We start from the raw sequence: 24,915 nt of genomic DNA on the forward strand, positions 1-24,915 counted from the left end.
TGACGAGACTGTGGACGAGGATAGCAGTGGTGTGAGGGGTGAGAGAGGGACGGAGACGATTGATATTGCGGAGGTGAAAATATGCAGACCGGGTTATGTTATTTATGTGGGAGTGAAAAGATAGTGTGCTATCAAGGATGACACCCAGGCTCTTAACCTGAAGGGCGGGGGACACGGTAGAATTGTCAATGGTGAGAGAGAAACTGTTTGCTTTGTGAAGGGTGGATTTTGTACCGACAAGGAGAAGTTCAGTTTTTTCGCTGTTTAGTTTGAGAAAGTTATGAGAAAACCAGGATTTGATTTCTGAGAGGCAAAGTGTAAGGGATGCAGTAAGGGTAAGGGATGTTGTTGTACAGGGAGCAGAAAAGTGGGGATGGCTTTAATGCATGGCGATTTTTTTCACATCACTCAGTTTTATGGACAACAAGGGCTAATTTTCGGCATTTAGATTTCATTGTAGAAGAGTTTCACTGTATATCCAATGCTGGATCTTAAGGACTGCTGCACAAAATGCCGTTTTTTCTGTTCAATTCTGAGTGCATTTCTCCCACCTCTGTAAAGTGAGGCTCCACCATATATATACTTATTCCACCCCATATAAAACCCTTTGGATGAAAACAAAGTTGGAGCACACATAATTTTAAACAAGAGTATTATTTTTTTTGAATTCACCCAGAATCTTTCCTTGGAGAAACCCAAGAAGAAGACCGGCAAATCGTATGGCCACTCAAGGACATTGTCTCGTGTGGAAGCTATGGGAGGAGTTGTAAGTTTTTAAAAAAGTTGTATTTGCACTACAAAAAATATGTGGATCAGGTGTCATAAATTTTACAGTGAACTATGTGTCAAGGAAAGGAATGAGCAATCGGTCCCATTGAAATAGATGAATACAGATGTAATATATTTTTGCCGGCTTGGCTTCTGTTTCCTGTAGTTCACTTCCAGCCACCTTAGTACCAACTTCAGTTCTGTTCAATCTATCCCGGACTATGTGTACTCGCAGTTGTCTAATCCTCAAGTCACCTCACCAGAGGCCAAGAAACTCCAACAGGACATCTGCACAGTTTCGCAAAGAGGTGAGTCTTGACAATTTTATTGACATATCAACATGTATTGATGTTTTTTAAATTACTAAATGATCACTGTGTTGTTCCTTAGTTGAACCGCGGAAACACTTTTCTTTCATATTTGTGGGTTCCGCTGTTTCCCCATTGTGGGACTATTAAAGACGTTCTTATTTTTATCTTATACCTAAACCTGAATCAAAAATTAATATTTGGGTGTTGCATCCAACAATTAAAATAACAATCACTGTTGACATGAGTTTCTTGGAAATAACTAGTTCAACATATATTTCTTCAATATCTGCTGTTTTCAAAGTATTCACTTTTTTTGACCAAGAGGTTCTGTGTGTTGCAGTTTTTACCTCTCTCAAGTCTGTTCATGAAGTGTTGACCTTGGAGAGAGAACGTCTTAGAGAGGTCTGGACTGGGCCAGATCTAAGGCAGGACACCTCAGAACAGCTTGCGACACTATGCAGTACAATGTCAGAGGTAATGGTGATCAGCTCAAGCCTATACTGGCCAGTTGAATGTTATTTGAAGTATGCATATAGTGCATTCACATGTACTTTCACATACTGTACAATATGTATACAGTACATGCGCTCGCTTGTGTATGCACATATACCGTACACATGGACATATCTACACAATTTGAACGAAGTCACTTAATTTGATATTTTCTAAACTTTTGAATGCACATGTCCAACTTTTTAATATTTCAGTCCACTTTTGCACGACTGACGGTTCTTCAACACAGTAGTGCCCAACCATTTGTTGTGTCACGGCAGAGATAGCTGCATACTGTTTGTGGACCGGCAACCCTTTTTCTTTTTCATTTTAAAGCACTTCTACTGACAACAAAGATAAATATAGTGTTTCAGCATTTTATCCACATTCATTTCAAACTGTGTTAACAATTCTACTACACGTGAGTAGAGGAGGAACCTCTCTTGTCAATATAGCTTCACCTTTGGAAGTCATGCCTGCCCATCAGCTGCGCATATATCTGTACATTTGGTTCGTTTGTGACTATTCGTTTCTCGATCCCACTGGATTAAATTTGCTCACAGCTCTCATGTCTAACTGTGCATCCTAGTACCAAATAGGCCATGACGGTGGACTGGTGGTTGGGGACCAAAGTATTATCAACCATAAACGGCATCTCTGTCCATTTCATGCTGCATTGGCCACACCCAGCAAATGTACAATCACACCCAACTCTTGACATTTCTAAGTCTTAAGTCTAAGTCAAAAAACACGTTGGATGAAATGTTGCAAGACCGGTGTCGCCAGATGTCCTGTCACCAAAATGTTATGCAATGATAGGCGACTTGGATCATGACGTTATTCCAGCTACGGTACATGCGGGCTCAAACGTTGTCTCGTCAGTTGCACATAAAGTATTTTTATCAAAGCAAATTTTCTCAAAGATGAAAACATCCTTTTGAAATTACCTCACTGAACATCTGCAGCGCATCCTCAAGATTTGTACAAGACAAAACATTTGCCCCAAACAGTTTTCCCACACGAAAAAAAGACCAACTATAAAGGTTCTGTAGACAGCCCCGATTATATGTACAGTCTCCATCCAATGTCAGTACACCTCTCATATTTGTAAGATTTTATTTTTTGGGATAACACTCGGAAATTACACCTGGCTGCATTGTATGCAGCTTCTTGAGCTATACATTAAAGAAGCTTACTAAAAGTGTCAACAGTGCCATTGTCTTATATGCTGGCAAGAAAGTGAGTACACCTAAAAGGGAAAATGTCCAAATTGGGCTCAATTAGCTGTTTGCAGTGAGCATCTTATTGTGTTATCAAGTGACGGTTTATCATTATTGGTCCATAATAGGTCTAAAGATTATGCACAAGGAAGCGGTCAAACAGTTTGCTGAAGAGAAGCAGCCTAAAAACATGCATTACCTTAACTGCTTGTACACTTACTAAAAACAGGGGGAAAAGGCCCATCCCTTCCCTCACTTGTTTGAAGCTGTTCATTGAGGTGGGGTGTGAAACTGTTAAGCCTGTTTAGCCTGTTTGTTTGTTTTTTTTTTTTTTGGGGGGGGGGGGGGGGCACGGAGGTGCCATTCTTCACTGCCTTTGCCTTTTTATACAACCTGGTTGAGCACTCAATTCTTTCTTCACCACTGGTTTTCTTCAGCTGATTGTTCTTGACCCCTCCTCCTTTCCACACTGGTTCTTCTCGGCTTGCTAGCGGTCTTGCAGAGTTTACACAGAGCTGTTTATAGACCCAGCATTCCTTCCAAAATTGTCATTTGATTTTAGGATTGTGTTGTAATACGGCTTGTCATATGACTAGCAGCAAGCAAATGTGTCCAGCAGCCATGAAGCTTGCCAGCACAATTATTTGCAAGAAAAGAAGCCAAGCCGAGCCTCTGCTCATGTTTAACCTACCATCAATTAATGTCACGGTTATATCCTGCAATCTCAGTGTGAGCTGCATGTTGCACATCCACATCACTTTTCATGCCCCTTCCCCCCCCCAAAAAAAAAAGATCCAAACTGCTTTTGTAAAGTATTTTTATACATATTGTAAAGGTGCGTTCCACTGATATGTAGAAGTTCATTCAGTTCCAGTTCATTTCATTTTAATCATGAAATATTAGGAACAAAGTAAACAAAATTCAATTGTTCTGTCGACCCGTAGCAACAACTGACAGTGTTTAATTTGAGTAATAATGACTCTCACATCTTTACAATAATGGTTTTTGTAATTCTTTTTGCTTTAAAGTCAGCAATCCAGTTTTAAAGGCTGAGTTTTGGCTTGGATCAGATGTCCCCCAAAACAGTTAATTCCTAATAATTCCCTCATTAATATACATTCGCTCCTTTGTTCGTTTGTTTATAAGCAATGTTCCTCCATATTTACCACCTTGTAGACCTAACACCGTAACACCTCATTAATTGAATACATCTTACATTCGGAACATACAATATGTTACAGCAAGATTTTTCTTTTCATCACTCGACTAATTTTTTCCCTCTGCTCATCCTCTCTTTCTCATGTGTTGGGACTGTTCTTGTGTGTTAGTTTGACATACAGTCTCATCTGACCAAAGTCCATTCACTTTCCTTGTCCTCGGAATCTACTGAGGAATCCTTCTGCACTGTCCAAGCAGAACAGGTGTGTACAGCGCTCTCCGGAGTTGCGCGTATGTATGAAGGACAGTTTGAAATTGATTTTCCTCTCTACATGTGAATAAGCGACTGTTGTGTTGTCTCCCCAAATTCCCTGCTCCTTTTACTTTTTATGTACTAAGTACAATAGTTGAATCTTTCGACCATTTTTCCTTTTTGCGACATCGGTGATCACTGTTTTTGTATTGTTGTTAGTTGTTCATTTTTTTAATCTGCCAAGCTCACAGATGAAAAGTTCTTTTTGGAGGCGGTCAACACTGCGTTATACATACATGCACCCTGCTGCCTATTGTAGTATTTGAGTGTCCTTTACACATGTTCACATTGTATAAGTAAATTTGGACCTTGCTTATTTAAATACATCAGACAAAATACTGTAAACAAACTGTAAAAGGTTTCTGCTCTGTCCACCCGTGTAAAAAATCGAATGTACTCTAATTGCTACTTTTCAAAGCAACTCCTTGCATTCAACTTGATCCGCAATAAATAATGTGGCTCCATTTGAAGGACAACCGACGTCACTTTTTTGTTTTTTTAACTGACACCAGAAAAACGTTTTATAGCATCTAAAATACCCAAAACATGCAGTATGATATTTTTAGTCAAAGGCAAAACACCAATAAAAATGACTTAAAGCGTCCAAAATCTGCAAAAAATTGAGCTGCAAATTGGGCATTTTCAGAAAGTCCCGCCCCCATTTCGTGACGTCACGCCAAGACGTCTTGCATTGCTTGTGAATCAAAACAACGGCTTCAGATTCGGAGAATATGCTTTCTTGTTACACATCCAGTTATGAATATGATTCAAATAGTTCTGAAGAGCAAAGCATACATGTTTGCAATCGATTAAATAATTTATTTGGGCCATTTTGAGGCAACATTGGGGGACAATCTCTCACAAAAAAGAGGCCAAAATGGCGACATCCTGTGGCCACCTCCGTTTCCACAGGCTGAAAAAATCTTAAATGGCGCTTGGACGCCCTCTGGCGGCTTTTGGGTGCAACACGAGGTCCCCAGACCAAACAATGTGATGTTGACACTGCGACAATGTGTCCTTTTCACGGTCAGTGGGTGGTCCTTTCGTGACGTCACGTACGGACTCGTCACCAACTCAAAAACAAGACTTCCTTAATATTCTGCATGAGTCTTAAAACGTAAAATATAGCTATATGCGGTGGAATATTATTAAAATACGCTCAGTAGAAGTCATTTGAAGTGATTTTACAAATTATGGGCACAACTTGTCCTTGGACGTCGGTTGTCCTTTAACAGTTAGTAGTTTCTTGTGAGTTCACATTTTAAAGAAAAAAAGTTATCACTCACCAAATACACAAAATAATACAAATAGCTTGATTTTTCAAGAAGCTGGAGAGTTATTGGCCCTCAACTATTAATTCCAACGAGTTATGTTACCAAAGCCAGGTTTTGTGGTACAAAAATGGAATAAATGCCGTTTTAAAAAATAATTATCTTTGTTGCAACAAAGAAAATAGGGCTGTTTTAAAAGTGTCACATTTCTGAAAAGTACAAAGTATTGAACATTTTTGTCTTGGTATTTACAACTCTTCGATGACCTGATTTACAACAGCATGTGTCGATAGCAAGGGTGTCAAACTCATTTTTTGCCGCAGGTCACAATGTCGTTATGGTTTCCTCTCGGGGGGCATTATTAATTTGGTGAAGTCATTAGAATGTTTAATCCCCTCCACATATTTCATATGGAGCACACAACAAATTAATAAATAACTAGATTTCAAATTTGATGTAAAAATTAATGACTCTTATTGTCCTTTACATGGGACAATTTGAAACTTTGGTTCAGATGTAAGCAAGCATCATGGAATTTCACAAGTGTAATTTGCTTTCACGGGCCGAATAAAATGATGTGGCAGGCCAGATTTGGCCCCCAGGCCTTGACTTTGACGCCCTTGTGTGACACTTTTCTTCTTATTGGCTGTTTGGCAGTATTCAGTATTTAGCATTATTATAAGCTACTTAGTGGTCCCCAGTCTCATTGTTGTTTTGGTGCAGAGAAATGTCTTTCACGAGAGGGCATTTCTTTGTCACGTTTCATGAGCGTTACTACTAAATGTTAACATCAGCTGTTTAGTAAAATGCTAAATGAACTAAGAGTAGTCAAAACTGTAAGGTAGTTTCACATCAGAAATTTGGTGCAAAGTGGAGCGAGAGAAGAGATATGCTTATTTTATTTTCCAGCCACTTCAGTCTCCAACCCAATGACAAAATGGTTTCCCCCTCATGAAGCTGGTCTCTAAGAAACAGCTTGCAGTCCTCAACTATACCAAGCAAGGAACCAATCAGTTCATGAAGTGATTTTTTTTTCATGTTCACTCAAAGAAGCCTTTATTTAAATGTGTGGTTTGCGAATGACACAAAACTGCCCCCTTACAGCACTCTTGACAACCTTTATGCCCTTGCACTTTTCCTTTCACTTGCGCAGTGCACTGTACCTGTATTTGGAACCGGCGTTCTGCAAATTGACTCGTTTTTCTCCTCTACGCAGAGGACACCATCTTTTAGTCATAGTCAACGTGCACCCTCTGTGGCTGATTCCATGGCAGAGTATTTTGATGCCAGTGAAGTGATTTTGTGTGATACCTCCTCCGAAGCAGAGGCTTCAGATGAATCCGGTCTGAGTGACATCACCACCACGAGCACATCGGAGCCTGACGAAGGACATGGTGAGATTTTTTTTTTTTGGTCCATTTTTATATTAGATCATTTCATATGTGAGCATTTCCTCTCCATTGCTCATTACATCAACAGACGCAGAGAACCATATATTTTGTTCGTGCGAGCAGTTGGAGAATCCAAATCATTTCAATTAACAGAATTAAGAATTACAACCTTTCATTTTTGTCTTATCCAGCCAGCGCCACCCACAAATACAGAGCCAGTCTCAGGAATGCAACTGACAAACCCATCCCAATGTCTGACACAGGTATCATTTTTGCTCATTTCCCATATTCCAATTATAGCAGCACTCTACAGACACTCTCAATTGAGCCAAGTCAGTATACGTTGCTGTTTTTAAGGGAGAAAAGTGTCATTGCAGTTTGTTTAAAGTACCGTAATTCCACACTATAAGGTGCACCTAAAAGCCTTAAAGGACAACCGACGTCTCTGGACAAGTTGTGTCCATAATTTGTCAAATGGCTTCAAATGACTTCTACTGAGCGTATTTTAATAAGATTCCACCGCATATAGCTATATTTTACTTTTTAAGACTCATGCTGAATATTCAGGAAGTCTTGTTTTTGAGTTGGTAACGAGTCCGTACGTGACGTCACCAAAGGACCGCCCTTTACCGTAAAAGAGATGCACTGTAGCAGTCCTTCCATCACGTCAATGTATTCTGCTGTACCTGTTTGGTCTGCGGACCTCGTGTTGCACCCAAAAGCCGCCAGGAGGCCAGAAGAGGGCGTCCAAGCGTCCTGTGGAAACGGAGGTGGCCGCAGCAGGTCGCCATTTTGTGCCTCTTTTTTTTGGGTGAGAGATTTTCCCCCAATGTTGCCTCAAAATGGCAAAAATAAATTATTTAATCGATTGCAAACATGTATGCTTTGCTCTTCAGAACTATTTGAATCATATTCATAACTGGATGTGTAACAAGAAAGCATATTCTCCGAATCTGAAGCCATTGTTTTGATTCACGAGCAATGCAAGACGTCTTGGCGTGACGTCACGAACTGGGGGCGGGACTTTCTGAAAATGCTCTTTTTTTTGCTGATTTTGGACACTTTAAGTCATTTTTATTGGTGTTTTGCATTTGACTAAAAATATCATACTGCATGTTTTGGATATTTTAGATGCTATAAAACGTTTTTCTGGTGTCAGTTAAAAAACAAAAAAGTGACGTCGGTTGTCCTTTAAATCGTTTCAATAGCTGACTAAGCGCCTTATAATCCGGGGCGGCTTTTATACGGAATGAACTGATAAAGTGAGCTGTGTGTTTCTTTTGTGTTTTTACAATTGAACAAGGTTGTTCACATTAGTGCATAAACAACATTGAGTTATTATGCTATTGCTTTAGTTATTATTTGATTATTATTTGATTGATCGTTTCATGTACCATTACAAAGTGATTTTATGTGTTTACTGAATGGAGGAAAGGTTCCTCTCCACTATGTGATATAAATGTTGCACTACATGTTATACCTTGCTGTTGTTAAACGATCAACCGTGTCAAGAAAATACAAATACTTAACCTTGAAGGAAATAATAAAACAGTTGATATTTATTTTGGGAGTGAATAGAGTTGTTAGAAACTGACTCTATACGGAAAAAAGTTTTAAAATACAGTGATACGTCAGCTGCCCCCGCGACCCGACCCCGGATAAGCGGCAGAAGATGGATGGATGATACGTCAGCTTGCGAACTTAATTGGTTCCCAGAAAGTGCGTGTAAGGTGAAAAGTTTGTCTGCCAAACATTTATTTCCCATAAGAAACCATTAAAACTGAGAATAATCTGTTCCCAGGTCCCCATAAAATATAATTTTCTACAAAGTAAGCCTTAAGACTACACAAAATATACCTTATTTTATGTAATTTATGATAAATGTGCTATTGTATTGTAATTAAAGAAATAAACTGTACTATATAATAAAGACATTTTATTTACCTTTGTGATGGTCGTTAATGTATTTGACTCTTGATGATATCCGAGTGAAGTTGCCCTGCTTTCTCGGCGATAATACCCTCACTCACAATGTCCCCTGCTCGCTGCTTTTCATTAATCCAAATCAACAGTTTTTCAACGTCTTCTATTGCTTGAGACCATTGCTTAGACAACACAGAAACACCCTTAGCCACACGTAGCAATGGTCGACTTAGCGTACATGGACACTAAGTCACACAAACGCACACCTTGTTCGTGTTTTTCGATCATCTCCTTCTTCTGCCCGACCGTAATTTTCTTTTTTGTCCTCTTCGGCTTAACACAAGCCTCTGGTGGGGTCTTTTTCGCTCCCATAATAGCAAAAGTACTCCACTTGATAACAAACCACACCTGCACTCAAAGGGGGTGTGGAAAACTAGTCCGCCAGCCACCGTGGCGCTGTTCGACCGTGTGGTTTGGTGTTATTCCGCCGAAAACTAGTCCACCAGACACTGTGTGGTTTGTTTTGTTTGCCGAAAAATTGTTTGTATGCCAAGATTATATTCTTGTGAATTTAACGTTCGTAAGGTGAAAAGTTCGTAAACTAAAGCGTTCGTAAGTTGCGGTATCACTCTGTCATTCGTTGAAGGTGCGCTTTATAATGCAGTGCGCCTTATAGTGCGGAAAATAAGGTAAATGGAAAGGTTTGGAATGTAGCTTTCAAAAGATCACGACTGTTCCATCTCAGAAAGTGGCTTTTTCAAATGAAAAACCCTTTCAGGGATAATGGTTACTACATTGAGCAGCTTATGTTATCAGGGTGCATGAAGGAGTTGATGAAAAAAAAAATACACGTACTGTATTTAATTGTGTGTTCTTGCGATCAAGGTCGTCGTACCTGTATCCCTGCCCCAGGAACGGACAACAGCCACATTGGCATTATGAGCATCCTGTACAACAACATTGGCAAAGACCTTTCCAGGGTTTCCATGCCCGTGGCTCTCAACGAACCTCTGTCTTTGCTACAGCGACTATCTGAAGAGCTGGAGTATTCTGAGCTGCTTGACATTGCTAATCATACCGATGATCCCTATGAGCGTATGGTAGGTCTGTTAGTCTGAAATGAAATCAACTCACATTTTTAAAACTTTCTTATTCTGGGATTCCAGGTATATATTGCAGCATTTTCTATTTCTGGCTATGCGTGGGCATCCTGGAGATATCGCTACAAACCTTTCAATCCTGTTCTTGGAGAAACCTATGAGAGTCACAGAGAGGACAAAGGTTTCCGCTATGTTAGTGAGCAGGTAACCTTCGTATTCTATCTGTGATTGGCTAGATCGATGCCACTCGTTGCTTTTGAAACTTATCAAATGCTCTTTTGCCGACAGGTTAGCCATCACCCTCCCATCTCTGCTTGCCATGCAGAGTCTTCAAACTTCACTTTCTGGCAAGGTAATGAAGTGTGTGTGGCCTTTTCTGTCTTGTCCGTACTGCTATGTCATCAGTTTGTTTCTGTTTTCTGTAGATCAAAGATGGAAGAACAAATTTTGGGGGAAGTCAGTGGAGATCATCTCTAGTGGACCTGTCAATGTTACTTTGCCCAGGTTAGGTGCTGCTTCTTTTGGACCCGCATGCTAAAAGCTATAAATAATTAAAAAATTGTTACTCTGAGCTAATTGGGCAATATCCACACCACAAAATCAAATGCACTGTGCATTTGTGTCAATTTAGGATTCCCAGTGCCGATATGCTGTTTGCTGCATAGTGATGGGCCTGCCATGAATGATATTTCTGTTGTGAAAGGATGGGAGCCATAGCCAATTTGTTTTGTGGTTCTTTCGTTTTGTTTTCTGTTAGTCGCATGTTTGGATGTCTGGCATGTCTGTGTGTCAGGAAGTGGTAGAATGGGAAAGGCACGGTTACGAGGTGGCAGCACAGTGAGTTCACAAATTGGGGAAAGGGAGAGACACAAGTGTGAAAGAGCAAGGCGATATTTTGAAAGGCTCCACTTGCAGTTATGGTGGGGGGAAAATAAGAATATAAAACCAAGTAAAAATTCGATACCTTTTGATGTTTATGGATAGCGTAATGGCATGTTATAAACTTGGCAACCTAGAGAGAGGTGAAAAGACGCTGTCAGTGAAAGTCTCCTGCAATGTTTGCTGCCCCTAAAATAGTCAAAATTATAATTAATTTTTTTAGTCCGTTGTATTTAAGTTAGGTTTGTTTTGTCCACTGTGTGACAAAGCAATATAAATACAGGTAACATCAGAGTTACGACCGGGTTCCGTTCCGGCAAAACGGTCGCATGTCAAACGGTCGTAAATCGAAAAGCATTCAAAATGGCTGACGCGAGGCTTATATAACAGAATAGTATCGATGAGAAGGTTTCTTCAGCCGTCATCTGTACAAAAGTGTACTTTGCACTTTTGTAAAATGGGTGTACTTTGCACTTTTGTACAGATGACGGCTGAAGAAACCTTCTCATCGATGGACCACTCCTGTACGACTGAGAGCTTACACAGACGAACAGAATAGTATACGATGTTTTCTATTGAATACTATGATCTACCGAACTGCTGACAGTTCAATTCTAAATCTTATAACTTTTAGTGTTATTTTTATCATTTTATTTATTATTTCGTATTATCGATTTTTTTTTTAAATGAGATGAGATGAGATTACTGTGCTGTATTGCTGTCGCAAATACGCACGGCTTCCCACGCATACGCGCTGTTGAATAATCCCTGCTAACGGAGAAGCCAGAAGAGGTCGCTCAACACACACGCGCAGACTTAGGCGGACGCCGAAGAAAAAAAGTGTCAGAGGCGGTGGCGGCGTGGGCCCGACGCACAGTTCTCGTCGCGCCGATCCTGAGCACTGACGGCCTCGGCTTTTGCCCTGGCCGGTGTCCGCAGACCCTCTACCCGAGCGCCGACGCCCACCCGCCTCGGCGTCTGTGGACACCCCCCCCCCCCCCCCCCCCGCCGGTGCCATTGTGACAGGTAGCGCAACACCATAACGCGCTTGGCTGGCCACAATTGTCGTACGCGTTTGTGAAGAAAGTTATTTTGTATCCTCATTTTGTGCAATGCTGTAATATTTTCTGTTAAGATAAATGAGGCATGCTGAATGTGGAATGCATCTGGCAACGCAGCCACAACGCTACATATGGTCCTTTGACAGCGATAAAAAATAGTTATTGTACAATGGTGAGAGAAGCGTTTGCTCTCTGTGCTCCGGCAAATAAACATCCTACCTGTTCAATCTAAACAAGAAGGACAATCTGGAGTCTTTATTCTACCAAATGCATCGCAAACACGCTGCAGAGTTGCCGGGCTGCCACCGTAGCAGTCCCAGCCGTAGAATTAAAAAAAAAAAAGGGTCTGGCGGTCGTGGTCGTAACTCGCACCGGTCGCAAATCGGATGTTATCTGTAAGTTCAAAACCTTCGAACAATTAAAATGTATTTTCCCCAATGTAAGAAGTGTGCTAATTTGGATTGGATTTGGATGTGCCTTTATTAGTCTTGCAGTGGAGAACTTTACATCTCTAATCATCTCAGAAGATTTTGAAAGCACTTGTACGATTTCTCCAAATGTTTAATTGAACCTGACCCAATGTGTTTAGGTATGGCGATCACTATGAATGGAATAAGGCGGTTACTTGCATTCACAATGTGCTGAGTCAGCAGCGCTGGTTGGAGCACTATGGCGAGGTGGTCATCAGAAACAAAGAGAATGATGTCTGCACCTGCAAAATTACTTTTGTCAAGGTCAGGACTCCCCATCCCCCAGGTTTTTTTTTTCGTCCGCCCCCCTGCGGAAAATCTGCTTTGCCTCTTCTCATTACTTCTTTTCTGCACTTAGTCTCGATACTGGACCTCAGACAGCAGTAAAAATGGGGTTCAGGGTGTGGTTCTGGACCGGGCTGGAGAGGTTGTCCATCGTTTTGGAGGCTTCTGGCACGAGGGCATCTTCTGCGACACCCTGCCGACCCCAAAGTGCATTTGGAAGCCAAGTAAGGTCAAATCCAGGTCCAGTGCAATGTTTTTCCTCTGATTGCAATGTGCTCTATATGCTCTATTTTTAAATGTCCTTTTTCAGATGTGCAGCCCGATGACCACTTCCAATTCTATGGTTTCTCCCGCTATGCCAGAGAGCTAAATGAGCTTACACCTGAAATGAAAGCAGTCCTTCCACCTACAGACACACGTTTTAGACCAGACCAGAGGTACAGTAGTAAATTCCCACTTTACATGGGAGGGATGATAACTTTCCGCCGATCGGCGGATTTCCGACTTTTTCAGACCAAAATTACCATTCTCGAGAAAAGTGCAAATCCGTTGAGAAAATTTCACAGCGAGGGTTAGGGTATGGGCAGTGTTCCAATCGCCCGCCTTCCACGGAGTCTCTGTTGGCGTGTGTGTGAGGGGGACTCCACGTTAGAGTCCAAGTCAGGGTTTGGGAACCTATGTCTCTTTTAATGATTGAATCTGCCTCCCAGATAAAACTAAATATGTATTCTCGCTGTTCATTTCCTGTTACGGCTTGGGTTGGTGGAAAGCGCAATTTTGATTGGCTGATACCGACGCTGGTCGGCGGAAAGCGCCATTTTGATTGGATAATTCTGACTTAGGTGCCGTTGATGTCAAAACAGGTAAACGCCCCCTTTTGAATAAGCGGACGAGTAAAAAAAATGTTGAATGGAACAAAGGATTCGCCTTTGTGTAGAGAACAGGTTCCAATTTGATACATTCTAATTTGCAATGAAATAATACCAAAACAGTCGAATGTCAGTAAACCTTGCGACAAGCACAATGCTAAGTTGACTTTTATTCAGATAGTACTTCTGGGTTTTAGGCAGCATGAGGAACAGAAAACCAGCTAATGAACGGTGCGTATTATCAGAATCAGAATCAGAACCTTTATGCGTCCCACAATGGGGAAATTTCCCGTCCACAGTTGCACTTGAAAAAGGGATGGGGTAGGGGCTGGGTTGAAAGTTTACCAAACAAGATATTCTTATTCCTAAACTTATCCATTTTACAATACATTCTAACATTTTGTTGAAATAGTATTAAAATACAGTAAAGTCTCGTTATATCGATATTCTCGTAAGTCGGAAAACATATCGATATAACCGGACTATCGATATATCCGATATATCATAAAACACTATAAATTTGCCGGGAAATAAAAAAATTGTATCGTAATAAGCAGTACTATCGATATAACCGATATCGATATAACGAGACTTTACGGTATATCTGCATGTGCCACCCCCCCTGCCTTTTTTTTTTAACTTTTTTCATCATTTGTCATTCTCATCCCTGACATTGGGATATAGACAAACTCCGAACAAATTAAAAAAAAGAACTAAAGCTCACAAGCAAATGTTTTCGTTTGAACACTGAAACCTGTTTCTGTAGGTTGTGAATACAAGATGACTGTAGTGGCGTGGGAAACAATAGTTGCCTTTTACTTGTGTACCAATGACTCAGTTAATTGCAGTTCTTCAAGATCTCACCACAACGTAATTCCATCAGTTGGAAACATTAACTCATTCACTGCCATTCCCGAATTTAATAAATAGAATTGCACAGCATGACGTGGAGCGCCATTCCCGAATTTGTTTGGGTTTGGTTTTTTCTTGCGGGGGTGCACTTAAAGTGCTGGGCAGACCTCTGGCAATGTTTTTCCCTTCCACAAGGGGGCAGCACTTGCCTTTTGTCCATGTTAGTGCTTTGTTAAAACTTCAGCTGTTATTAAAGCGCTATATAAATCAATATGTACAGACGCTCCCCTACTTATGAACATTAGAGTTACGAACAATAGAGCATACGAACATTTTTGTATTAACATATGTAGTATTCTCTCCGGTTGTACATTTACATATCTTTGTAGAGAATATATTTTTTTACATGTTTATTATTCAGTACAAACCAATACGGGTTACTTATACAAGCCTTAAAGGGCAAACGACGTCACTTTTTTGTTTTTTTTAACTGACAACCAGAAAAACCTTCTATAGCATCTAAAATAACCAAAACACGCAGTATGATATTTTTATTCAAATGCAAAACACCAATAAAAAAAGTGTCCAAAATCTGCAAAAAATTGAGCTGCGAATTGGGCATTTTCAGAAAGTCCCGCCCCCAGTTTGTGACGTCAGGCCAAAACGTCTTGCCTTGCTGGAGAATAAAAACAATGGCTTCAGATTCGGATAATATGCTTTCTTGTTACACATCCAGTTATGAATATGATTCAAATAGTTCTGAAGAGGAAAGCATACATGTTTGCAATCGATTAAAGAATTTATTCCGTGTCATTTTGAGGCAAACGGGCGGGGGGGAATGTCTAACCCAAAAAGAGGCAATAAAATGGCCACCGAGCTGTGAGGAATGAATCAACCAGTTTCCACAGGCTGATAAATTCTTGAATGGAGCTTGGACTCCCTCTGCTGGCGGCTTTTGGATGTAAAATAAGGTTAAAAAACAGTACAGCAAAATACATTGACGTGATGGAAGGACCGCTACAATGCTTCTTTTTTACGCTGAACGGCGGTCCTTTTCTGACGTCACGTGAGGACTCGTAACCAACTCAAAAACAAGACTTCCTGAATGTTCAGCGCGAGTCTTAAAACGTAAAATATAGCTATATGCGGTGGAATCTTATTAAAATACGCCCAGTAGAAGTCATTTGAAGCCATTTCACAAATTATGGACACAACTTGTCCGGAGACGTCGGTTGTCCTTTAAACATACAGTAAAGTCTCGTTATATCGATAGTACTGCTTATTACGATACTATTTCTATGAACGCAAGGATAAAATTTACATGCCGCATATATCGATAGTCCGGTTATATCAATATTTTTTCAGACTCCCGAGAATATCGATATAACGAGACTTTACTGTACTTGTATACCCTTAAACATACTTATATAAGCCCTAAACTTCTTTTCCTTTCGGCTTTTCCCTTCAGGGATCGCCACAGCGAATCAGTGTCCTCCATCTAACCCGGTTTTGTGCATCCTCTTCTCTCACACGAGCTACTTTCATGTCTTCTTGGACAACATCCCTATAAAAATCTTGAACATACATTACATACAAAATATCACACTGAAGCAACTTACGAACAAATTCACCTAACGAACGAACCTTCGGAACGTTCATAAATTGAAAGCGTCTGTATTGTATTTTTTACAGTTGTTCAGATAACTCCAGACCCATATAACTTAGGAATTAACTCTTTTTTTCTGATGAAAGAAAAGGGTCTAATATTTCTTATGCTGAATTGAATGAATGTTTATGTCATCCTAAAACTCAATATTCTGTGGGTCCTGCAATTTGAGTGAAAATAACAAAAAAAACTGACTGCAGTGGACACATTTTTGCATTTTCTCGCAGTGAATGAGTTAAAGGGAATGCGCGCTTGATGCTGAAGTCTATACATTTTGTTGGCGAGACATCACAAAGGCCATCACCTACATTGCTTTATGCGAGTAGGTAAAAGTTCTTCGATATTCACTGAACATTCGCTTCTTACACACTTGCACTCCGCCCCATGTTAACATTACTCAAGTTTACTTGTACTCTTTGGCATTTGACTTGATCTTGGTTTCACTCCTTGGTTCGCACTAACTTTGTGAAGGCTTTATTTCCTGATACATATCTTTTTAAGTGGGTTGTTGCAGCGTCAGCTGTTAAAGCGCTACATAATAATAATAATAATAAATAATACATTTCACTTATCAGCGCCTTTCAAAACTCTCAATGACACTTTAGAGTCACAGGATATTTTTTATGCGGGTGAGCAGCGGCAGCCAGATGCGCCAGCGTTCACTCAACTCGGAAGTGACAAAGTAAAAAAAAAAAAAAATAACAAATAATATGACAACACAAAGACACAGGGAGTCATTCATTCTTCAGCACTTTCTGTACCCTCTTTGTGACATGAAGCCGTCCTAGATGCAAAAGGAGAGGATCAAAGCATCCTTTTCAGCAGCGGATCAGGGACGTCATGGTGGAATGTGCACGTCTTCTGCAAGCTAAATGTTGAAAGCAAACCCGCAGCTGTAGCATCCATTGACGAAAAGAGATTGTCTCACATCTCCTGTCCCACATAAATCCGCTTCAATTCCAAGCCGCTACAGTTCCACATGCGCATCACATGCATCCATCCAGCCGCAGACTGTCACACAGCACCGAGCTTTTCGCTGGACAAAGTGGGGATCCATCTGATATGTATCGTATATGCCGATGTGTTGGAAGAAGTCAGTTTTTTTTGGTTTTTTTTTATAGCACAGCATTGAGCAAACAAATAATTGTAAAAATAACCCCAAATAAAATGGTTGTTTATTTCATACACAATCGTACTTTATGTACAAAACAAAAAGTACGGTACTTTGACGTGCAGTTTTGTATTGAAATGCAAGTATTTTCATCATGACTCCCAATGTTTCCATCAGGCTGTTAGAGGAAGGAAAAGTGGCACAGGCGGATAAAAAGAAGGACGAGGTGGAGGAGAAGCAAAGAGAGAGGAGAAAGGTGATGGCCAAGCAAGGGAAGCAGCACATTCCACGGTTTTTCAGGTGAGTAGAAACATTTTTGATGCGTCAAACTCCTACTTTCAGCTTTCAAACAATGTCCCATGGGCCGGAACCGGCCCCCAAGGAGGTTTGATCAGGCCCGCAGGAAACGACATGGAATTCATATTTTTCATGAGATGCAGTTCAAGGATTGTCCACTAGGGGGCAAAGTGGTGATGTTTCGATCAACGTAGAAGAAAACGGCGGTCTTTTTTTTTCAAACACGGTTTAAACACCCTCATTAGCCAAAATGTCATTATCCAAACGGAGGAAAGTAGATAAGGAGTGTAGAATTTTCAATGAAAAATGGACCGCGGCAGACTTTTTTACAGAGATGAGTGGGAAACCTTTGCTTGGTGTGTTTTCAACACTCAAGTTTCAGTATTGAAGGAATATAATATTCAACGCCACTACGCGAGACAGGATTATTGTGGGAGTTTGAGAAACGTTTTCAGGTATTTTGTGAACTTGAGAAAAATTTCAGTTTTTCACTCACCTTTCAGTTATCTGATCTACCGGTCAAAATCCAGCTAGAAATAATTGATTTGCAATGTGATGCAGATTTGAAGGGCAAATTTGCCTCTATAGGTCTGGACAAATTTTAGCAGTATCGACTCCCAGGGTACCCCAAATTAACAACCCTGGCTGCTAAAGTTTTGTGCATGTTTTGAACAACCTACCTTTGTTAACAAATCTCAGTTATGAATCTCAATAAAGCAAAAATGCGTTCAAAGCTCACAAACAAGCACTTAAATGACATTCTGAAAGTGTCAGCTAGTTAGGACATGACACCTGTTATTGATACACTTACAGGCCTAAATATGCCAAATATCAGGAACAAAAACAATGGTTTGAAAATTCATTTATTTATATATTAATCTTGAAGTGCATGTACTATATTTTTTAGACCAATTTATTTTTAAAGTTGTGTGCCGTTGTAGAATCATTGAGATCAGTTGCAATGCATATATGTGAATCTTCTTTTCCTTTCGGCTTTTCCCCTCAGGGGTTGCCACAGCTAAATAATGTCCTCCATCTATCCCGGTTTTGTGCATCCTCTTCTCCCACACCAGCTACCTTCATGTCCTCTTTGACCACATCCATAAACCTCCTCTTCGGTCTTACTCTCGGTCTCCTGCCTGACAGTTCAAAGCTCAGCATCCTTCTCCCGATACAGTCACTCTCTCTCCTCAGGACATGTCCAAACCATCTCAGTCTGGTCTCTCTGACTTTCTCTCCAAAGCCTCTCATATGAGTTGTCTAATGTACTCATTCCTGATCCTATCCAGCCTGGTCACTCCCAAAGAAGACCTCAACATCTTCAGCTCTGCTACCTGCAGCTCTGCTTCCTGTCTTTTCTTCAGTGGCACTGTCTCCAGTCCAAACATCATGGCTGGTTTCACCAATGTTTTATACACTTTTCCTTTCATCCTAGCTGAAACCCTTCTATCGCACATCACACCTGACATTTTTCTCCAGCCGCTCCAGCCTTCCTGGACACGCTTCTTCACCTCTTTTCCGCACTCTCCATTGCTCTGGACAGTTGACCCCAAGTACCAAATCCTCCACCTTCTTTATCTCTTTTTCCTGTAGCATCACTCTTGCACTTGGATCCCTCTCATTCACACACACATATATTCCGTCTTGCTGCGACTGATCTTCATTCCTCTCCTTTCCAGGGCATATCTCCACATCTCTAGTTTCTCCGCCACCTGTTCCCCGTTCTCGCTACAGATCACAATGTCATCTGCAAACATCATGGTCCAAGGAGATTCTTAACATCGTCTGTCAGCCTGTCCATCACCATAGCAAACAAGAAGGGGCTCAAAGCTGACCCCTGGCGGAGTCCCACCTCCACCTTGAATTCCGCCGTCACACCGACAGCACACCTCACAACTGTCTTACAGTCATGATACATTTTGCACTGCTCTGACATACTTTTCCGTCACTCCAGACTTCCTCATGCAATGCTACAGCTCTTCTCTGGGCACCCTGTCGTACGCTTTCTGCAGATCGACAAAGACACAATGCAATTCCTTCTGACCTTCTCTGTACTTCTCTATCAGCATTCTTAAAGCAAACACTGCATCTGTCGTACTCTTTTTTTTGGCATGAAGCCATACTGCTGCTCACAAATGTTCACTTCTGCTCTTAGTCTAGCTTCAACTACTCTTTCCCATAGTTTCATTGTATGGCTCATCAACTTTATTCCTCTGTAGTTAGTACAACTCTGCACATCTCCTTTGTTCTTAAAAATGGGCACGAGTACACTTCATCTCCATTCTTCAGGCATCTGTTCACCATCTAAGACCTTGTTGAATAACCCAGTCAGGAACACCACCGCCACCTCTCCAAGACACTTCCATACCTTGATTGGTAAATCATCAGGCCCGAGTGCCTTTCCCCCCTTCATCCTCTTCAGCACCCTCCTCACTTCATCCTTGCTAATGTTTGCTATGTTTTGGTCCACAACAGTCACTGCAGGTCCTTACCATCTTTGTCTCTCTGTCTCGCCAGCCTGTAAAGATCAGTCTCACCTTCCTTGCTGTCCAGCCGAGCATACAAGTTATCATAGGCCTCTTGTTTGGCCTTTGCCACCTTTACTTTAACTGTGCGCTGCATCTCCTTGTACTGCTGTCTACTCCCGTCCGTCCTCTGTGTCCCACTTCTTCTTTGCTAACCTCTTTTTCTGTATACACTCCTTCCACCACCAAGTCTCCTTATCTACCTTTCTTCCACTCGATACACCAAGTACTTTCCGACCTGTGTCTCTGATTATGTTCGCTGTAGTTTGCCAGTCATCTGGAAGGACCTCTTGCCCACCCAGTGCTTGTCTTACCTCCTTCCTAAATGTCATGCAACACTCTTCCTTTTTCAACTTCCACCATTTCGTCCTCACTTCAGCCTTTGGTTTCTTCATCTTCCTCACTGCCAGCGTCATCCTACACACCACCATCCTATGCTGTCTGGCTACACTCTCAACAAACACTACTTTGCAGTCACTGATTTCCTTTAGATGGCGCCGTAAATGTAGTCTACCTGTGTACCTCTGCCTCCACTCTTATAGGTCACCCTATGTTCCTGTCTCTTCTGAAAGAAAGTATTCACAATAGCCATTTCCATTCTCTTAGCAAAGTCAACCACCATCTGTCCTTCAGCCTTCCTCATCTGGAGTCCAAACCTACCCATTAACTCCTCATCATCTTTGTTTCCTGCGTCCATTGAAGTCTCCACCAATTACAACCCTCTTACTTCTCGGGATGTTCTGTATGACTTCATCAAAGTCCAACCAAAATGTATCCTTCTCCGCCAGCTCACATCATACTTGTGGGGCATACCTACAAACAACATTGAACATCACGCCTTCAATTTCTAGCTTCAGACTCATCATTCTATTGGATTGGATTGGAGTTGCCTTTATTAGTCTCGCAGTGGAGAAATTTACATTTCACAGCAGCAAAGTTATGAAAGAAATCAAAGTAGAAAAGGAAAACACAGGAGCTGCTGGAAAGGCAGCCACTCTCGCGGCGCCGTCTTGAAGTCAAAAGAACAGCAAAAAAAAAACTAAATAACAATCTATCTGATACTCTTTTTATTTCCAAGACATTCCTAACAAACTCCTCTTTTAAGATAACCCCAACTCCATTTCTCTTTCTGTCTTCACCATGATAGAACAACTTAAACCCTGACCCGATGCTTCTAGCCTTGCTCCCTTTTCCACCTGGTCTGCTGGACACACAGTATGTCTACCTTCCTTCTTTGCATCATGTCAACCAGCTCTCTACCTTTACCTGTCATTGTTCCTACATTGAAAGTTCCTACTCTTAGTTCTATAGTCTTGGCGTTCCATTTCTCTCTTTTCCTCCGGGCACACCTCCCTCCTCTCCTTCTTCGACCAACAGTAGTCAATTTTCCACTGGCACCCTGAAGGTCGACAGTACCAATGGTGGCCTCGACCGATCCGGTATGGGATTCAGAGGTGTGATTCGCATATTTGTTTTGGCAAAAATGTTTACGTCGGATGACCTGATAAAAGTAAATTGCATATTTGTTCATGAAATGAAATGTAAAGAAAATATACGTGACAGTAGAGTGTCCTTGAGAGTTTTGAAAGTCGCTTGTAAATGAAATGTATTATTATTATTATTAAAAGGAATGTTCATTAAAGGACAACCGACACCTCCGAGACAAGTTGTGTCCATAATTTGTAAAATCACTTCAAATGACTTCTACTGAGCGTATTTACAGAGATTCCACCGCATATAGCTATATTTTACGTTTTAAGACTCACTGAATATTCAGGAAGTCTTGTTTTCGAGTTGGTGACGATTCCTGACGTGACATCACGTCAGGCACCCCCCTGACTGAGAAAGCGACACACAATGCATTTTGGGTACTTTGTTTGGTCTGAAAACATCGTGTTGATCCGCATTGATGGCAAAATTAGAAGAAAAACTACATAACGCGATACGTCTGTGTTGTTATAAAACAACAAAATCCTTCATTAAACCGGTCTGGTGGTGTGAGGTTCAATTTGGATCGTTCATACAATAGCCTGCTCAGGCAAAACAGGTTAGGCAACTTTCGCAATGCTGATGAGGGTCGTTATGTTGATGAGGTGATACCGGGGGGAGTGGGTGTAATAGGCCAATCGTTAGTCAGGAATGTAGGAACAATCAGTGGGGCAACAGGGGGGGGTCCCGCGCCCCCCCCCAACCTGAGAGTAGGGACCTATCATAGCTGTGTCTGGCGCCACCAGGTCTGGACATTAGGGATATATAAATGGGGCCGATACGACCAGTCAGACTTTAGTTCGCTGACGAAGCCTCTTGGATAGGAGGCGAAACGTCCGAAACCTTCACTTTTGTACAGATGACGGCTGAAGAAACCTTCTCATCGATACATAACGCGATGGTGAATCATTGTGTGTTGCACCAAGACTACTCCATGAGACTAGTTGACACATATTCCCAGCAGACAAATCAGCCCATTTCCAACGGAGCTTGGGCGCCATCTTGTGCATTTTCTGGGACACTACATTGGAGTCCTGACGGCTCAAATTTATCCGGAAGGACTTCTTTAATCGATTGCAAACATTTATGCTTTCCTCTTCAGAACTATTTGAATCATATTCATAACTGGATGAGTAACAAGAAAGCATCTTCTCCGAACACTGGCCTGATTCTCGAGCAAGGCAAGGGGGGGACCTTCTGAGAGTCGGCATTTTCTGGGTCATTTTGAAGTAGTTTTGGGACAGTTTAACTCATTTTTATTAGTTTTTTGCATTTGACTAAAAATATCAGCCTGTGTGTTTTGGGTATTTTCGATGCTATCAATGGTTTTTCTGATGTCAATTAGGAAACAAAAAAATTGTGTCTGTTGTCCATTAATTGTCAGAATTTTCCTGTTCTTGTGCTTCTTTACACCAAAATCAATGAAATTGTTATTTATAGTGTGTATGGTATAATTCTAATGGTCCGGCCCACTTGACATCTACCAAGGCCATATGTGGCCCACGATGTGAAATGAGTTATACACTCCTGGTTTATAGCTTTTTTTTTTTTCATTTCAACGCATTGTCGTTAAAAGCATGCGATTGCCAACTAAAGAGTCATTTCTGCGTTTTCAGGAAAGAAGTTGATTTGGATGACCAAGAAGTGTGGCTATACAATGGAACGTACTGGAGTCTTCGTAAAGAACCAGGCTTTGCTAATACTGAGAACCTAGACTTGTGGTAGGATGTCCATCTTTGGCTTAGTTCTCACCTATGGAAATGTAAAGGGAATTAAATTCACCACTGTTTTTGTAGAAATTGTTACACATCGAGCTAGATCGTACATGAATATATATTACAGAATGCTGCTACTGTCCTGCTGGAGAGGCTGAGGAACTTTAAAAGCATCCATGAACCTCTGTTGTTGTTTTTTTTGTTTTTTTTGAGACCACGGGGATGAGGTGCCATCTGTAGAACATTTGAAGACATTTCTAACGCTGTCTGATGTTTTAACCTCCCTTTGTTGCCTACCTCCATTTAGATAATCCTTTGAGCACTGAAATTCTCTTGAATAAAAAGTTTACATTGCATACAATTTAGGAATGTGGTTTGAAAAAATAAATAAATCCCAGGTAAAATCATTCATGTTACTGAATGAATATAGATGTATATTTAATGTAATCACATCTTTTGTTAAAAGCCAGGCCAAAAATAATCTTTCCTCTTAGGTGGGCTAGGTTGTGGGACGTTGTACACATGGAATGGGGATGTCCTGAATTTGGAATTTTTCCTGACGAGGTGCACACTGTATTTTAACGTGGTCACAAAGATCCTTTATAAATATAGCACTATTCCCTGATGTTATGGCTCACTTCAAAGATTGTCCAATGTATTAGAGAACAGAAAATCTCTTTAGCCTTTTGAGATTTTCACTTGAAGGAAAATACTGTTGAACCCCAGTCACATTTTCCTCCGACTGTTTATTATAATAAAGTGTTTGAGAATCAGATGTTTTACTTCCTGGTTTTAATGAATTAAATGAATCTCTACTCAAATTCTAGCTTGTGATTGTTACACTGCTTTTTTATATTATCTCTTCATTGTCAGTATCATTTTCTAAAAAAAATTCTATAAAGCATGCCAAAGTCAATGCCTCATAAGAAGCCATACAAAGATGATTATAGAATTTGACAACTAACAAGAAATTGACCAAATGTAAAAGAAGTGTTTTTAAAAGAGAAATCGTTCCTTTTCTTCATACATCCTCTTTTTAGCGAGTCGTTGTGAGACGACAAATAGAAGAACAGAGATACTATATAAATGCTTACGCAATGCTTTGTAACCGCTTTGAGTGAAAAATATATCATTGCTTTCTCCCAGTAATGTCATATGATGTGTAAAAAAAGATAACGTTTAAAAATACCTACGGGAGTGAAATGCAAGCAACATGTCAATGTATATACATTATAACCAGCTGCGAAACGCTTAAAATCTTCCGCGGATGAACACCAAAGCACATGACTGAACAGCGCCCAGGCCGGCCTGCCTTTCCACACCCGCTTTCGCTGAATGCACACACACACACACACACACACACACACACACACACACACACACACACACACACACACACACACACACACACACACACACACACACACACACACACACACACACACACACACACACACACACACACACACACACACACACACACACACACACACACACACACACACACACACACACACACACACACACACACACACACACACACACACACACACACACACACAGAGAGAGAGATCACCTCCAAGTTTTTTTACAGATACGTTTGCTTTTTTTGGGACCGAAAAAGACACCACAGGCTCGTGTACAGTTGAAGAAGACACAAAACATACATATTACAGTCGAGGACAAGAAGGAGATCATTGAGAAACACGAACGAGGTGTGCGTTTGTCTGATTTAGCTGCTTAGCGGATA

The 24,915-nt window shown here is 41.0% G+C and overlaps 1 protein-coding gene across 4 annotated transcripts in view; it reads left to right on the forward strand.

Annotated features, from left to right (window-relative positions):
- Positions 1–23,940, forward strand: part of LOC148885967 (oxysterol-binding protein-related protein 7-like) — a 46,165-nt gene extending 22,225 nt beyond the window's left edge. For 2 of the 4 annotated variants that reach the window (XM_089018551.1, XM_089018554.1), the window contains exons 11-25: positions 677–766; positions 935–1,076; positions 1,420–1,553; positions 4,120–4,212; positions 6,750–6,927; positions 7,116–7,187; positions 9,733–9,947; positions 10,014–10,151; positions 10,236–10,299; positions 10,373–10,451; positions 12,477–12,621; positions 12,716–12,866; positions 12,953–13,079; positions 17,318–17,440; positions 23,067–23,940. In XM_089018551.1, the coding sequence (XP_088874677.1) occupies positions 677–766; positions 935–1,076; positions 1,420–1,553; positions 4,120–4,212; positions 6,750–6,927; positions 7,116–7,187; positions 9,733–9,947; positions 10,014–10,151; positions 10,236–10,299; positions 10,373–10,451; positions 12,477–12,621; positions 12,716–12,866; positions 12,953–13,079; positions 17,318–17,440; positions 23,067–23,175 (1,860 nt within the window). In that variant the 3' untranslated portion in view covers positions 23,176–23,940. The remainder of the gene's footprint in view (positions 1–676; positions 767–934; positions 1,077–1,419; positions 1,554–4,119; positions 4,213–6,749; positions 6,928–7,115; positions 7,188–9,732; positions 9,948–10,013; positions 10,152–10,235; positions 10,300–10,372; positions 10,452–12,476; positions 12,622–12,715; positions 12,867–12,952; positions 13,080–17,317; positions 17,441–23,066) is intronic. The other 2 variants (XM_089018552.1, XM_089018553.1) reach the window with 2 other exon arrangements.
- Positions 23,941–24,915: the final 975 nt, after the last annotated feature.

Source organism: Hippocampus bargibanti, linkage group LG17 (genome assembly GCF_051943395.1).
Source record: "Hippocampus bargibanti isolate YZ-2025 linkage group LG17, ASM5194339v1, whole genome shotgun sequence".
NCBI lineage: Eukaryota > Metazoa > Chordata > Actinopteri > Syngnathiformes > Syngnathidae > Hippocampus > Hippocampus bargibanti.